The following is a 16,139-nucleotide window of genomic DNA, read 5'->3' as shown; positions in this document are numbered from 1 at the left end:
TGTTTTCCCACCAGAGCAATCCTGTCAGATGGATTGACTGAGGGAGAATGATTGACCCAAGGTCTTCCAACTGGCTTTCATGCCTAAGAAGGGACTAGAACTCGCAATTTCCTAGTTCCCAGGTTAGTGCCTTAATCACTAGACCAAACTAGCTTTCTTTTGAAGGCAAAGAGTTTACTTTTCCCTTTTTAAAATAGGCAAATAATAAATTAATAACACAAAAGCCTCAGCAACACTGAATGTTATGTAAATAAGAAATTTCAAAACTTTCAACTTATAATTTTTGTGAATTTTGAATACTGACTCATTTGTATTTGACTGTCATTTATATCCTAGTTGTTCTAATTAAAAATAGAATTAGACTGTAAAGAAGAAAAAAAATTGTACCTAAAAATAATTGTAACATTTTAATGAGCCAGGATTTCAGTATATCTGAAATTAAGCATTTCACTATTTTTTAAGATATATTCAAAGCACTCGAACACGTCTTGATTTTCAAGAGTAAGAATAAAGCTTTAAACTGAAGCACAGCTGGTACAAGGCCCTGTTTTGTTCAGAACAGTATGAAGATATTTAAAAAGATCCTGTTAAACATATTGAATTATACTTTCAAGTATATTTTAATCTACAAAATAGTAAACTTCAGTTTTTAGAACTGAAAACCCATTATGTGAACAATCTTAAGCAGCAATTTAAGCACTTAATCTCAATTTTATTTAAAGATTCTACAAAGCTTCCTATTGTAGCACTAAACTAAAATGTGCTTTGTCATTCTCTGTCAGTAACACTAATCAGCCACTCTTCCTCAACACCTATCTCGGTTATTAATTTATCTTGTCAGTAACTTCACAGAAAAAATAAAGGTGAGATAAAGTGCCTTCCTAAATTAATCCTGCTTTGGGGGAGGTGATCTTCTTTTAATAAACATGTGAACAAAGATTCTAAACGCTATTGACAGCAGTCTTGTTTCACCTGTTATGTAAAAAGCTTAGAACATTTATTTTCTTTTTCAGAACAGACAGCAATGTGCTACTGTATCTAAAATAATCATATTCTAAAAACTGAATTCTATGTGTTTATACATGGAAACCACTTAGCGAGTGAGAGAATAATTTCTCTTTACATTCCTTTTCAAAATAATTGCCATATTTAAAGAACAAAAAAAGTTTCAAAATTATTTTTCTATGGTGTACAATAGTTATGTGCTAATTAGCTTTAAAAATAATGCAGTTGAAAATGGCATCTTAATATTAATCTAAATACATAAAAAACTACATAAAAGCAGATACAATCATTTATTTTTAAAAATGGAATACAAATATCTACTATCCTACAATAACGTGACCTGAATTATCATGACTTGATGACAATATATTTAATAGTCTTAATTATCTGTCAGATTAGGGATACAGCCCACCAGCTCCTGAATTCTAAATAGAAGGTCAGTATAATGTTTTTGCTTCTGTTACGTAACACTGTGCAAATACTGCAAAGTACTGCTCAGCCTCTACAAACATTGATAGAAACAGATGAAGAATAATTCTTTACTGTTAATGGCAGAGAACTCTTCTGTCTGTTGTCCAGAAGGATAACTGCCTGAAAACAGAACATCATGGGACCAAATTTGGTGTGACAGAAGAAGCCAAAAAAAAGAAAGACCAGGTTTGATTTAACCAGAGGTGAAAACAAAACCTTACCCAATGCATTCCAGTGGGAGAGGCCATTGGGTGGCATTTGAAAGGACTGCTCTATTTGTTGCACTCTTCCTTTCCAGTTATGTGAATTTTGAAAGCTACACACTGCATGTTCTAAGCCTTTTTACATAACTGTCCCAAAATTCCTTTGGGATGAAAAAATGCAAAGGCAAAAATATGCAGAGCATGTTTTTTGGAATCTTTTCCAATTAATTTACTAAAGTAGCCATAGGACATGTCTGAATTTTGTTTTGTTAAGTAAGAACGTGTTGCATCTATGTGTATGAGTATTCTGTGCCATTTCCCATATGGACACAATGGGCATTTATTCTGATCTTTTTTGGTCCACTCCCAGCTGAATCTAATCTAATCTATTTTCAACCTTTATCTTTATTGGGGGGGGGGTAACTTTGGTCCTGTTTTGTTATACTATAATGCTATTACAATATCAATGCAAAGCAATAACATAGAATTGTTCTGTAAACATTGCCTACCTAACATTAGAATATTATTGGCTCAGAAAGTGATGTCTTATGTTTTTGCAGGTGACTCGAGAATTAATGGAAATTATCTACCTTGAATGCCATATAGAAAAAAGATATAAATCACCATAATAAAACATAGTATGTGTTATATCCCAAAGATAGTATGTGAATTGAAGCTATGTTTTCATCTAATTTGTCTACTGATGGAACAAATGCTCATGAAGCATCTGAATGACAAATGAAAAAAGGATGCGTACAAAGGTTTTGGGAATTGGAGGGTGATGACAGTGTTCTTATGACAAAACTGACTAAATATTGATTTATGTTTTAAAATTTCGTTCTTCTATAGATTTAGAAATGTTAGATTCTATTAGACCTTGAGACTCATGGGGCACAATATTAAACTAGATGTGGGAAGTCTCATATTCTTATTTGGTCACCAAATTAAGTGATGACCTTCAACTAACCATACTTCATATAATTGTTTGAAAAGTAAAGTGGATATGACAAACACAAAACCATGAGACCTTGAATGAAAAGTTTCATATCAAAATATTAAATATTTCAGTATGCAGTAGATCTTTTATTATAATATAATTATATTATATTGCTTGCTGTAAACCAGCTCATTAAATAACAGCCATTTAGATACATTTTCCTCCCCTCAAAATCTAACATTGTCCAATTAAAAGTGTTTTAGGATATCTGATACTGTTTAATGCAGTATCATGGCTGGAAATATTAACTTTTAGGATTTTTTTATACTTCTATCAATAAATGAAAAAACTTTTCAGATTATACATTTTTTATCATGGCTTTACATAGCATGGCTTTACATTAGAAGTGCAAAACAGTATTACTGAAAGCCCCACAATATTACTGTATATTCATGCGCTTTTTAGGAAGCAATTTATGGTGCCAATTTATTATAAAGAAATAATTGTGATCTAAAACAAACATAATTTGGTTATTATTTATAATCAAAGACCAAATGAACTCCTAGAAACTACATGTCCATTTTCACATATATTTTGTAAAAGTAATAAAGCAAATGGTTTTGGCATGGCTTTCAATATTTTTTTTTTAACTTCCAAGTCTAGTCTATGCTACAAATGCTCATTAGGGTAGAAGGCCACTGAATTTAATATAGGATTTAATAAAGTATGGGAGTACAGCCTTAGACTTCAGCATAGTTATTGCATATATTTTACTTTTCTTTGCTAAACCTTATTTTTTTAAAAAAAAAATCCTTACTATTAATAAAAGTGATACACCACCCTTAAACTACATTTATAACTAAACTGACTCCCAAACTCACTTATCTTGCTCCCATAGTAACCAAGCAGGTGCCTATAGGATGTCCATAGGATATGAGCGCAATTTTATGTTTCTGCTCATTTTCTCTAATATTGACATTTCTGCTTTGATCTTGATAATATATAGCTAACATAATTAATAGCCATTCATAGCTTTATCTATGACTTTGACTCAAGTTTGCTGATATCATCCAATTATATAAGTTAGACACAATTCTTTACTATAAGATAATGGTTTATATTATATTAAAATGATATTTATGCATCATTTAAACAGTATATTTTAAATAAAACTAAGAGATAAAACAACCAAAACTGCCATACAGGTACAGAGCAATGGTCCGCCAACACAGGATGAAAAGATTGTTCGGCAAGTCACAAACCATCAGTTATAGTATTATTATTCCAAATCTATCCACAGCAGAATAAAGGACTCTTGGCTTGAAGGTTATGCACCATAATTAGCCATGCTGGTGCATTGTGGATAGGTAAGTAAATGTTCTTTTTAATTTCCCAGTATGACACACAGAGAGACTGACATATAGTCATCTTGCTAGCTCCTGAGGGCTAGAACCTGGGTCTACCCATTTTTAATCCAGCACTACATCACACTGATTTTTAATTATACACCAATCCCTCAAAAGTATTGTCCTAGATTTTGTAAAATTTATATACCACTTTGGAACATAGAATTCTCTCTCCTACCATAGTTGATCCTACCGAAAGGAAATACGATAGATTTTTTAAATTAACCAACCTCTGAAGCAGTGAAATATCAAAAGCATGAAATCATAGTTCTTTGGTTTATTCTAATTATATCCTTTCTGATCAAGAGATATTATTTTTATACATTGGAGATAAAAGGGAAGCCACCATAAAATACTGATTTTGTGGGATTCCACAAAATCCCACTGGCAGAAAGGTTTTGTATATATACTATCAATCCTAGATAGAAAATGCATCTTGTTATATAGTTCACTCTACCTTGAATTCATTTGTATAGGAGTGGGGGGGGGGGGAGGGAGCCTTATCAGGTTCGTAGTATTTTAGTTCTGCTAAAGATAAGCTGTCTTTTTCTATCAAATAATATTCTCCAGTTTCTCAGCATGTAGCTTCTCTTGCCACTGTAATACTAAAGTTAGAGACCACGAACTTAATTCCTTCATTAAACTTGGTGAAAGTAAATTCCATACAGATTGACTTAAGGTTGATTTGTTTTGCATCTCTCTTTGTACTAACACCTGATGCTTACAGCCATGTTTAATCAATCTAAATCTGTAATTGCTGTAACTGCAACATTTTCAACCCAAATGTTTTTTTTTACAGTGATCACAAAACAAACAAGATCCTGTGTGTTGATAACATCGTATTAAGTGCTGAAGGATAATGGCAAAAAGAAGGTAGGGGGTTCCATATAAAGCTCCATATAATGTATCCAAATTCGGTTCAATTCCACTAACTTCCTTTTTCACCTATCTGGGATGTTTTTTTTTTTAAAAAAAGCTAAACTGAAGGCAAACAATAATCAGAATATTATATAAATGCATTCACAAAATCAAGTCAATACTATAAACGAATCAATATTACGACTTCTAAGCTGCTTACGGTGCATAACATCAACTCAATTTCAACTGGAATATACGTTTCCCAGCGGAGAGGGGTGAATATGTCCGAGGTGTCGTTCGTTTCTGCTCTTGAAAGATGCCGCAACCGCAACAAATTACAACCCACAGACCTCTTTTTCCTTCCTTCCTTCCTTCCCTCGCTTCCTCCTAAATAAGCTGTCCTCTATTTCTTACACGGCCCTTTATTCCAACGGCCTCTCAGCTGGAAGGGGGGGGCATTCCCAGAGGCTTCCCCCCCTCACTCCGTCGCGGTGTCTCTGCCCCCTTGACGCACCTCAGCAAGTCACCCGAGTCGCCCGTTACTCGCCCCCCCCCATCTTTACTCCTGCTCTCTTCTCCTACCTGTCCAGGGTCTGCGACACTACTAAGCCCGTCTGTTCCGACATCGTCCCCGGGTGCGGGAAACCCGGGGGCTCGGCTAAAACAGGCGCCAGCAACCACTCTAGAAAGCAAGGCCCGGAGCTTGCCAGGAGGAAGGGGGGGGGCAAAAAAAAAAAAAACACCACCAAAAAACACCACAACCCGGAGTGGCCCGACACGTTTTCCCTCACGGCAACCAAAGACGCCACTGAGGACAGGCGCCACTCACACCTGGCAAGCTTCGACAGCGAGCGAGCGAGCGAGCGAGCGCGCGCGAGAAAAAACGAAGAAAACGGGGAAGAGAGGGGGAGGGGGGGGCAGAAAGCAAGGCCGCGGCCTCGGAGCAGCGAGAGGCGAGAGGGAGGAGCGAGAGCCACTGCGCACGCGCCGGCTCTTACCTCACAGAGGAACCGCTACTGTGCTCGGCTCCTTTCTTCCTCCCTCTGCAGTCAGCGCTCAAGTCACCATGGGAGATGTAGTTCCCGCTCCTTGCTACCCGTGAGGGGATTTAAATCCCCTTCCTCCCACCCCGCCCGCCCGCCCGCCCATTCCTCCTCCTTCTTCTAACGGCGCGCGCGTTACGGTTGCTCTCACCCCGTCCTTAAGCCGCAGCTGGGTGTGTGAGCGCGAGGCGGGTGGCATTTTTTTTTTGCCTTCGGCTGCGGACGCGGCGAGATGGCTACGCTCGCTGCCGGAAAGGTCAGCACCTCGCCCCTGTCAATTTCTCTGCGGGTTGGCTTTTCCCCTTCGTCCACCTTGTCTCGTTCCCTTCTTGGGGGAGCGGGAAAGAAAAGGCACTGATTCGTAGCTAGGTGTTATAATGTGAATTACACCCTCCCTCCCCCTTCTCCCCACCCCGGATTTCCTTTTCTTGCAGGTTTGTCTTCTATGTCCTTCTCCTATTTCCAAGTCTCATCCGTGACTTTTTTATTATTATTATTATTATGCCAACTCGACCAATAAAATGGGTGGCTCTTTAGCTGTCAGTAGCCAGAAACAAAGTGAGGGAAACAAAAAAATTGCTCTCTTTTGAAGATAGGATAATACCTTCCCCTTTGGTCCCAGTGAGGCTATTAAAAGTGATGTTGAATTGGGGAGACAAAACCTTGTCATATTTTTGGGGTGGGTTAGTGTTTTGGTGGGATAATCTCTTAAAATATCATGTCTACTCCTGAAGGAAGAGCTTAATGGGAATTGATCTGTTTTCTTTAACCTGCATGTTGTTTACAGAGATACATGAAATGGGGCAGAAGGAAGAAATATACCCTAGGCAAGAAGTGTTGAACTTCCAGCTATTGTCTAGAATGTCAGATCTTCCTCAAATTATATCAGGATGATGTAGATAAAACATAGTACATGGGGTGGGTGAGGTGTCCTTGGTGCTCTCTGAGCTTGGTTGTTTTCTTGCATATGTTTCATCACCCAGACTGATGATATTACCTAGTTTGGATAGTGAAATGTCTGCAAGAAAACAACCAAGCTCAGAGAAGCATCAAGGACTCCTCATTTCAACCCCGACCTACAAATATTCTCCTCTATGGAAACATGGTACAGTATAGCTCAAGCTCTTTGTTAGGAAAAAAACAAAACAAGAAACCTAACCAATGGCATAGTTCACACCACACACTTATCCATGGTTAACAGAATCAGAGTTTACTCCATTAACCCAATTTTTTTTAGTCTGAAATAACAGATGAAACCACAGTGTAACTACATAGGCTAAGTTCCTTCAATGGGCTTCGCTAAAATATGTATGGCAAGTTGTTTTTCGGTATGTTGTAAATAGCTACGGTGGGTTTTCTTCTAGGAATGTAACAAAATAGTGCTAATTTTACTTTAGCTTTGTTGTTTTTTAAAAATATAGATTAAATAGGTCTATCTGATTTAGAAGATTGCAGATGCTTTGGTTTAACAGTTAATAGGGATTGAACAAATTTCATATCCTTAAAAAGTTGTAATCAAAAATTACAGTTTGTTTTGAAATGGGTTCTCTCATTTCTAAACTGCAAATTTAAAACTACCCAATGACCTAATTTAGTCATTTTGGCTCCAATGGCCTAATTTAATAATTTCGATTCTGCCAGAGATACATGTCATCTGCTAACCTGTTTATCTGATAAACACTAACAAGACACATAGTAGGATATAATGATTTGTACAGCTATTTTAATAATGGGATGTCGTATATTTAGGGAACTAGTTATTTCCTTATCAATATGTGAATTGGATATAAATACAGAATGTTATGTTAAATATAGAACTCTGCATGCTGAATTTTATAGGAAAAATAATATGTTTTTGCATTCTACCTGTAGCATTTGATATCAGTTCCATATTAATTTTGCAACATAAGAATCAGTGTATACCAGTTTTTCTCAACATGATATTTCAGTTATGTTGTATTTCTAATTGTTACTCACAGCCTCATCATTTTCCTTAAGGGAATCATGAACCTATACCAAGTTGTGGATTGAGGGACAGTGTTATACTATTGTAAATATAGCAGCAAGCTGATCCTGTCTTTTTTCTCAAATCTCTCATGTTCATTTACTTTTCAGTTTTGGGTGTAACATGTTGTCTTTAAGAAACATGCGACTATTTAACTTGAAAGACAAAATTTACCTCTCTTTTATACTATTTCTGAACTTTTTGAAGGCACCACTTATAGAAATACAGAAATAATATTGACTTTTAAGTGATAGGTCTTGCGCAAGTCATTGGACTTTCTATATGTTTAACTTCCGAATAGCTTATCATTATGTAATGAGACAAATGTTGAATTCTACTGGTACTTAGTACTCTGGATATAGAAATGAATAGATAAGAAGAAACCCTGGGGAAAGAATGAGTAGATGTCACTGTATCTTCCGTTCTAATAACACATAAATGCTTGTTCCTCAGGGTACATTCTCCTTATTTTGCTATTTCTGTTTCAAAATACTGTAACTTTAAATAAAAATATTCCTTATTGTTCTACATTTGAAGAGTTTGCCCTTACATGAAGTTGTTTATTTTCATGTCCTTTTATAACATAAAATCTCTTCCAAGTGACATTTGACTCCTGGTAATTTCAAGGATGTGGCTTTGACAATAATCAAAACTTCATAGAAGATACTTCCAATGACATTAATTTTTCTCTATCTTGAACTAATTTACCAAATACAAATTTTGGTATTTCATCTGCAAATGCATATACTAGTATGTTTTTCCTATCTAACACATTTTACATTGCTTTCCTTATCCAAAGAATAATGAGAAAACAAACATTTTGTTTCCAAATATATACTAATGACCTTGTAATACAAAAATTCTTTTAGTAATTTAATCTTCTCATTAATGTTTCGGTGTAATCTATCTAAAATGTTTTACTCATTTGTATTTTATGTTGGGTCTTTCCTTTCTTTCCTATTAAAAGAAAACATGTTATTCCATTAGATATTTGAGCCATGTTTTGTATCTATTAGTACTTCCTCATCTATAGTATAAATGAATTTTCACCCTGATTTTATTTTTTATTAATTTGGTAAAACAGCAAAGATACAAAAATAAGAAAATGGAAAGGAATACTTATACATTGATATAATAAACATTACAGGGAAAATTTGAAAAGAAAATACAATTACAGAATGAAAATGAAAATAGATTATATAAAAAATAAGAAAAACTATCCTAATAGCCCTTCTCTCTCTCCCCCACCCCCCCAATTTTTTCCAATTGCTACTTACATATTTTTATACCATGGTTTGGAGATTTGTGATTGTTGCTCATTTTTATTGCAGATTATTTTAATTATTTTAAACAGTTTCTCTTTTTCCTCAGAAGCCATATTTCTATATCTTAGCTTGCCTTCTTGGGTAATACGATTTATTTTTATTTTTATCTTAATGAATTCATCAATAAGTTCACATAGCTTTCTTTGGCGACAATACCAAAGTAATTTACCATTACCTTTTTCATAATGTTTTGACTTCTTAATCTAGTCTACAGGCCTGGGATTCCAAGTAATAACAAGATCCAACTGTTTAGCTTTCTGAGATTAGCCAATGCTGGCTAGGTGCTGCCATCTAGCTGGGCCATCCACAGTATGTATTGATGTGGTTTACATATGACTAATTCTAAGAAATTTTGTTTATTGTAATTGCTTGGTTATTATTGTCAATTGTAGGACACATGTCTCACGTCAAAGGAAACCAGAGTGATTTATATTCCCAATACATGGGGTTAGAACAATAAATAAAAAAGGAGAGAAAATGGGTCAAATTAGCAAAAGCAATAATTTTTGACGTTAAAGATAAAGAAAAGAGAAAATAATCACCAAAAGCCCTTCAAAAAGTCATACCCTAGATTCATATATATATAAAAAAAACATATTACTTCAACTAGGTAGTAAGCAATTTACAATCTTGGTATCACAAATAAAACAACCTCACTCCTTTTGAAGACCTCCCTAAGTGAGTCACTAAAAAGAATTTGGGGCAAAACAATAATGCTGAATGAAATAATTGAGTACTATGAATAAATGTGGGAGAAATTATCCTTGCCATATTTAATTATACATTTAAATTGGACTAGAAACTAAAATGGAAACTAGTACAGATCAAATAACAGTGTGATGTTTCAGGGTGCCATCTTCAGAGAATAGGCTGGCTTTCAACAAATAGAATATTTGTTCTGTTTGGCTTCTTTTAGTAATTTAGTCTGGAAAAGGCAATTGACAGTATTTGGCTTTAACATGTCATTGTTAATAAAAATACATTTCATTCAGTTGACACTATCTGTGTATCCATTACAGAATGCTCTCAGATTGCCCACCTAAGACTAGGAATGAATATAATTTGCCCTTGCCCATAAATGCCAACTGTCCAGTAAAATGGATCTCTATTGTATTTATTTTTCCACACATCTCGACTTCCACACCACTCTCAGACATTGGATCAAAGATCCAACTGCTTCCCTCAAAAAGAACAAAAGGGAGACTAAAGTATAATGGTTTTATTGGGACAAAGACCCCTTGAACTACTTCTGAATAAATATGGATAGAATTCATTTGCTCAGGGATAACTAAAACAGATGATTCAGATATTTAAATTCCAATATAATTTAAAAATCCAAAAAATATGAAAATAAAAAAGCTCCTTTGTATCTTAGCATATAATATCTGAAGCTACCTTATAATGGAATACTTAGATCTTTTATGTCTTCCGCATGTAATTTTGTCAGACAAAATGCAACTGGCAGTAACTGGAAAAATAGATATTTCTGTGCATTAATTTAGCATTTAAAAGTTAATCCATCCTCTTAATTGAAGTGATTTGTAATTCTAACATACTGGTTAGTCACATAAAGTTTAGGAATTTTTAGCAGGAAACTGCCAGATGCAATGTTTTGGAAAACATTGATTTATATATTTGCTCATTCTTATCTTTGCTATATTTGACTTATATGGACTTATGGAAAACGTATGGATATTGTTAAGTAAGTCAATACTTCATAAAAAGGATATTAATATTTTGATGAAAAAAGTTAAAATCTATCCTCAGTCAGTTCCTGTATGTTATTTAAAATTATAATTTCTTTATTTACAGTTACTAACTAGAAGTTCCCCACCATAAAGAATGTTGTAAAAATATAGTATGCTACATTTTTCATTTGTTCTAATAGAGTTTCTACATGTAAAGTCAGTTATGGAAAAGAGAAATCAAATTGTCATATTATCCATGATAGATTTTAATTTAAAGTCACATAAGATTTTGTGTATGAATGTGTGTGCACATTGCCTGAAGAGAAGGGCTAACTTTCATTGTAAACAGGGATAAATACTAAGGGATTTTTTAAAAAATCCATGGATGTATGGAAGAATGGAATATGTATGATTTTTTAAAAAAATATTTGCAAAGCAGGGAAAAGGAGGGACACAATAGATCTGAATATGTTGATAAATATGTTAAGCCTTTTTAATGGAATGAAATCCAGTGCTTAGTTAAGGTCTAAGGTTATAACAACTTACTTTGGGCAGCTGTTACCTGGTTGATTTTAATTCAGATACGATACAAATCTCTAAAAAAACAAGGAAACGTTAGCATTTTGATCTATGTCTAAATTAAGATCAATTATTCATATATGATTAAGTAACTATTAATTCCAAACGTACCTGTTAGGCCAGTTTTCTTTGTTGAAAATCCATATAGCCGTAGTTCCTCTTACTAAACGTGTGTCGCTGCTTTGAATAGTATACTACAGTATTCTCCCAGCCTGCCTCCGTTCAAAAGAGCTCATTCGCAGAAGACTTCAACCCCCACAATGCCACTCGCACGCATGCGCCTTAAGCTTACAGTTGTCAAAGTGCTCTTGCCAGAGCAATTTCTATTTATCATATACCAAACCCGAAAGAAGGAAATAGACATACTGTCCCTACCTTTCATTGATCTTTAAATACAGAACACTCAAAAGGTAAATGTTCTGGGCATCTGGGCAGTATGGGTTACTGCATGCAAATGAAGTATGAAGGGGATATTATTTTTTCCGTAGTATACTTTGGATTGACACAATATATTCAGTGGGAGAAAAAGGGGTGGAGAAAGCAGGGGACTCTGGATATTAACCTACAACTAGGTGTTTGGCTACCTGCTTTTTTTTTTTAGAGTAACGTCCTTTATTTTCTGGTTCAGACTGCCTACATTCACTAAGTGGATTTTGACCTTGAGAGGGAAAGGTGTGAATTTTAGTGAAATCCTAAGTATAATATGAAGTTCATAGTGGTATTTAAATCAGTTGTTACAGTATATCTTATCATCTACATTGGAAGATATAGTTTTAATAATATCCTTATTTATAGAGATGTTTTCATAAATAGGCATTTTAAAACCTGGTGCAGAGTAATATCCCCGTTTTTTCCCCCTTTGCATGAAATATTTTGTGTATATTTTGTCTACACTACCGCTTTGATGAATTTGATCCAAGTGCAGCTAATAGAAAACTACACAAAGGCTTTGATATTATGGCTTGCTGCAGTGCTGCTTTAAAGGTTTGCCTGCACCCCCTACAGCAGCGTCAGAACTGCGTGCAAAGATGCGCTAGTTTACTCCTTTTGGGGATTCTGAATTTAGCTTAGAAGACTCTATATAGGCACCCTCCGCAACACATTATTTTTAGCTCGTGTGTAGATCAGTAGTGAAGAAAATTATTACTGTGAACTATCCTGCTGTGGATTAATACCCGTACAATATATGCTGCTGGCTGTTCTTACTTGATTAACTATCTGTTTGAAGAGGAATGATAAATTTATGAATCCCTGGAATAGGAGAGATGTGAGAAAGAAAATTACTATGTTCATAATTCTCTTAAGTCCTCTGAGCAGCTGCTGTTATGACGCCTTGATTACTTCTATGCAGTTAAATAGCAAGAAAAAAACCGAGTGATTTCAATACTGGGTAAAGGGGAGGGAGGGAGGGAAGGAAGCCAGGACACAGCACTAGATTTTGAATGTTGAATTACTAACTAAATCAGTTTACAAAGTTAAGTATGTTAGATGGATGACTGCCTTTAGTCTATTTTACTATTTTACTTTTTCTCATAGCTTTCTTGCTATAAAAGCTAATGAATGCTAATTAATATTTTTACAATTATTTGTGTATTTATTACATTTTAAACTGCCCAGTAATAAAGGATTTTTGGAAGACTATTAACATGAATGAAAGCAATGATATTTATATATTTCTGAAAGTCTAGTTATTTACAATGGACAGTATTTTAAATAATGTATGCATACTCTAATCCTGCCATTTGCCTTTGGAAAATTGTTACAGCTGTTGAATACTTTTATCAATTTTGAGGGTCCCAGTATATTTCAGTATTTTTAAGCCAAAATAAAATATTTTTAAAGACGAGTTAATCCTACAAATGCATTCGTGTTAAAAAGGAGTATAACTGAATTCAATTAACTTTACTCTCAGTCACAACGTTGAATTGTTTAAAATTTACGAACAGATTACGTTGTGTTGTATTTAACGTGCTTGAAAGGAATACAGAAGCAAATAGAAAACGAAGTAGTTATTAAGCCGGTTTTATCCAAAATGGTTGTTAAAGCAAGCCAAACGGAATATTTCGTTATGTAGGGTACTTTCCCTCGGTTCCTTCCCCCGTAATTTAAAGAGCAAAATGTCTCGTCTTGAGCGTTTACACTTATTCTAGACTTTAGATCGCGAATGGTTTCGAATTAGTTGGCTGAACCTTTTTGTTGATTAATCAAAATGGGTATTCGGCTCCTTTAAAAGTCTATTCATAGGAAAGGGGTGGAGAAGAGTAAAGGCTGCTGTCTTTTTAACCTTGCTGAAGGACGCAGCAGTATTTATTGACGTATGCAAATAACAGGGGAGGAGGAGGGTGTACGGAAAAACAGGAACCAGAATCAGTTTCTCATTGCAGGGCGAGAGCTCTGAGTTCCGGTATAAGAGAAAGAGACGTGGCGAAATTGCTGTATATCTGTGCCCTATAAGCACATTTTTCCTTTACACTGAAAGGAAGCAAGACATCGAAAAGGGTGAAACCTCTTCAAATGTGTTTTTAGAGGCAATGGGAACTGATCGTGCCGATTCAAACCGTTTACCCCTAAAGGGAGTGGGGGTGGGGATTACGTATTAGTATTGCTGTGTCTTGCAATTTGCGGCGGCTTTATACTAGCAGTGGAATTTTAGTGAGCAGCGGAAGGCTAAAGCAGCTTTATGAATGTTAATACTCTATGGTTTTTCCTTTTCTCCTCGTTTCAGCTGCGCAAACCATGCAGGATGATTTACTGATGGACAAAAGCAAAGTCCAGCCTCAGCAGCAGCGGCAGCAGCAAGATCCAAACGCAGCAGAAGCTCCTTCTACACCCATAACGTCAGAGACACCCAAACCGGAGGACAGTCCAGTGACTAGCATCGGCTCAGCAGCTCCTGCCCAAAATAGCAAAGAAAAGATGCAAATGGAGTCTCCCATCTTGCCGGGCTTAAGTTTCCACCAGCCTCAGCAGGAGCCTACAGCCAGCACGTCCTTGTCTCCCTCCTTCGGAAGCACTTGGTCTACAGGGACCACAAACGCAGTGGATGATAGCTTTTTTCAAGGGATTACCCCAGTTAATGGGACAATGCTTTTCCAAAATTTCCCTCATCATGTCAATCCTGTTTTTGGAGGCACTTTCTCCCCCCAGATTGGCCTAGCTCAGACTCAGCACCACCAACAGCAGCAGCAGCAACAAGCACAGCAGCAGCAAAGGAGGTCACCGGTCAGCCCTAATCAGGCATCTTTTGCCCAGAGAAATGCTGCTTATAGCCATCAGCCCATCATGACCAGCAAACCTTCTTCCTCTTCCACCTCCACATCTTCTCCTTCCAGCTGGAATAACCATCAAAATGCAGCTTGGAGTACACCTTCCAATCCTTGGGGTGGGCTGCAAGCTGGCAGAGACCCTCGAAGGGCAGTAGGTGTGGGAGTTGGTGTGGGAGTTGGAGTTGGAGTGCCATCCCCACTCAATCCCATTTCACCTCTTAAAAAGCCCTTTTCTACCAATGTTATTGCCCCACCAAAATTTCCCCGGGCTGCTCCTCTAGCTCCAAAATCCTGGATGGAAGACAACGCCTTCAGGACAGACAATGGCAATAATCTGTTGCCTTTTCAGGTAAAGTCCTTTCTTGGAGTGCAGAACAAGGGATGGGGGAGAATGGGCAGAGATATTTTAGCATTTGTTTTATAATTTAATCCTGTATAAAATTAAATGTTTTTGTCATTACAGTTTATGCCAGCATTAGGTAACAGTCTTTCTTCATATAATTAAATCTATATACTTGTAGACAGCATTCACATATGTTAGGGATTCAAAAACAGATTATTTCTAGCCTCCTTGTTTCCATTGATTTTCAGTTTTAAAAATATTTGCATTTTGGTTCTAGCTCTTTTCCTTAATATCAGTTGCCTTCCATTTTATGCATTTTAACTAAAATAGTATTCTTTAAAAATGCCGAAATACAAAGTTTCAGATCTTGTCTAGGTGGTTTTATATTGTAAATTAAAAAGTATGACCAAATCCAACAATACTTGAGGAATCTGTTTAATTATCCTTTCCACATTAAAGGCCAATCCCTTTTGCTTAAAACTGCTCTGCCTCACTAATGCTGAGAAATGAGGTTCAACAGGATTGCGTTTGCAAAATTAGGCATATGAATGCAAATAACATGCTGAAATTGCTAAAATGTAATCATCATAATATGTCCAGGGTGTGGATTTAAATAGATTCAGGAAGAGGCTTGGGTGTGTATTGACCTGAATAGCATTTACTATTAATAAGAACATGTATAATGGCAATACAGAGATTAAGACACATTAAAATATTTGTGTAGAGTAAACATTTTTATTCTTTCATACTCAATATTGGAGGAAAGATACAATAGGACATGACCTTCACAGCCATATTGCAATGGGGCCTATTTACTAGCTATATAAGCCTTGAAATATTTAAAGCGGCAGTGTCTTGCAATGTTTTTGTTATCTAAGAGGTTAAGACAGATCAATTGCAACAACTGAGACTGAGTAAAATTGAAGCTTTGCAATTTTAATGTAGAATGGAACGTTAGTTGGTATTAAATGTTTTCTTACAGCATGTGGGCCAATTATTCAGTTATCTTA

General features: G+C 35.8%; 2 protein-coding genes and 1 long non-coding RNA gene across 15 annotated transcripts in view; 1 reads left to right on the top strand and 2 right to left on the bottom strand.

The window, feature by feature from the left end:
- Nucleotides 1–6,173, bottom strand: part of MARCHF5 (membrane associated ring-CH-type finger 5) — a 31,051-nt gene extending 24,878 nt beyond the window's left edge. For both annotated transcript variants that reach the window (XR_004593460.3, XM_034430454.3), the window contains exon 1: nt 5,463–6,173. Coding sequence is in view for 1 of the 2 variants with exons in the window: in XM_034430454.3 (XP_034286345.1) it covers nt 5,463–5,506 (44 nt within the window). In the remaining variant the exon portion in view is untranslated. The remainder of the gene's footprint in view (nt 1–5,462) is intronic.
- The window catches only part of CPEB3 (cytoplasmic polyadenylation element binding protein 3), a 92,046-nt gene continuing 81,836 nt past the window's right edge, over nt 5,930–16,139 (top strand). For 4 of the 12 annotated variants that reach the window (XM_087871701.1, XM_087871700.1, XM_087871698.1 and 1 more), the window contains exons 1-2: nt 5,930–6,179; nt 14,246–15,135. In XM_087871701.1, the coding sequence (XP_087727827.1) occupies nt 14,257–15,135 (879 nt within the window). In that variant the 5' untranslated portion in view covers nt 5,930–6,179; nt 14,246–14,256. Of the gene's footprint in view, nt 6,180–11,839; nt 11,931–13,856; nt 14,020–14,065; nt 15,136–16,139 lie in introns of those variants that run through there. The other 8 variants (XM_034430452.3, XM_034430451.3, XM_034430445.3 and 5 more) reach the window with 5 other exon arrangements.
- Nucleotides 10,040–11,711, bottom strand: LOC117673202 (uncharacterized). Its single transcript, XR_004593462.3, has 3 exons — nt 11,632–11,711; nt 11,488–11,537; nt 10,040–10,178 (listed from the first exon to the last, which is right to left on the bottom strand). It is a non-coding gene; the product is annotated as an uncharacterized LOC117673202 (long non-coding RNA).

Source organism: Pantherophis guttatus, chromosome 6 (genome assembly GCF_059756535.1).
Source record: "Pantherophis guttatus breed Tessera chromosome 6, ASM5975653v1, whole genome shotgun sequence".
Lineage (NCBI taxonomy): Eukaryota > Metazoa > Chordata > Lepidosauria > Squamata > Colubridae > Pantherophis > Pantherophis guttatus.
The sequence above is the reverse complement of the archived record's forward strand: the minus strand, read 5'-3'. Positions and strand labels throughout refer to the sequence as shown.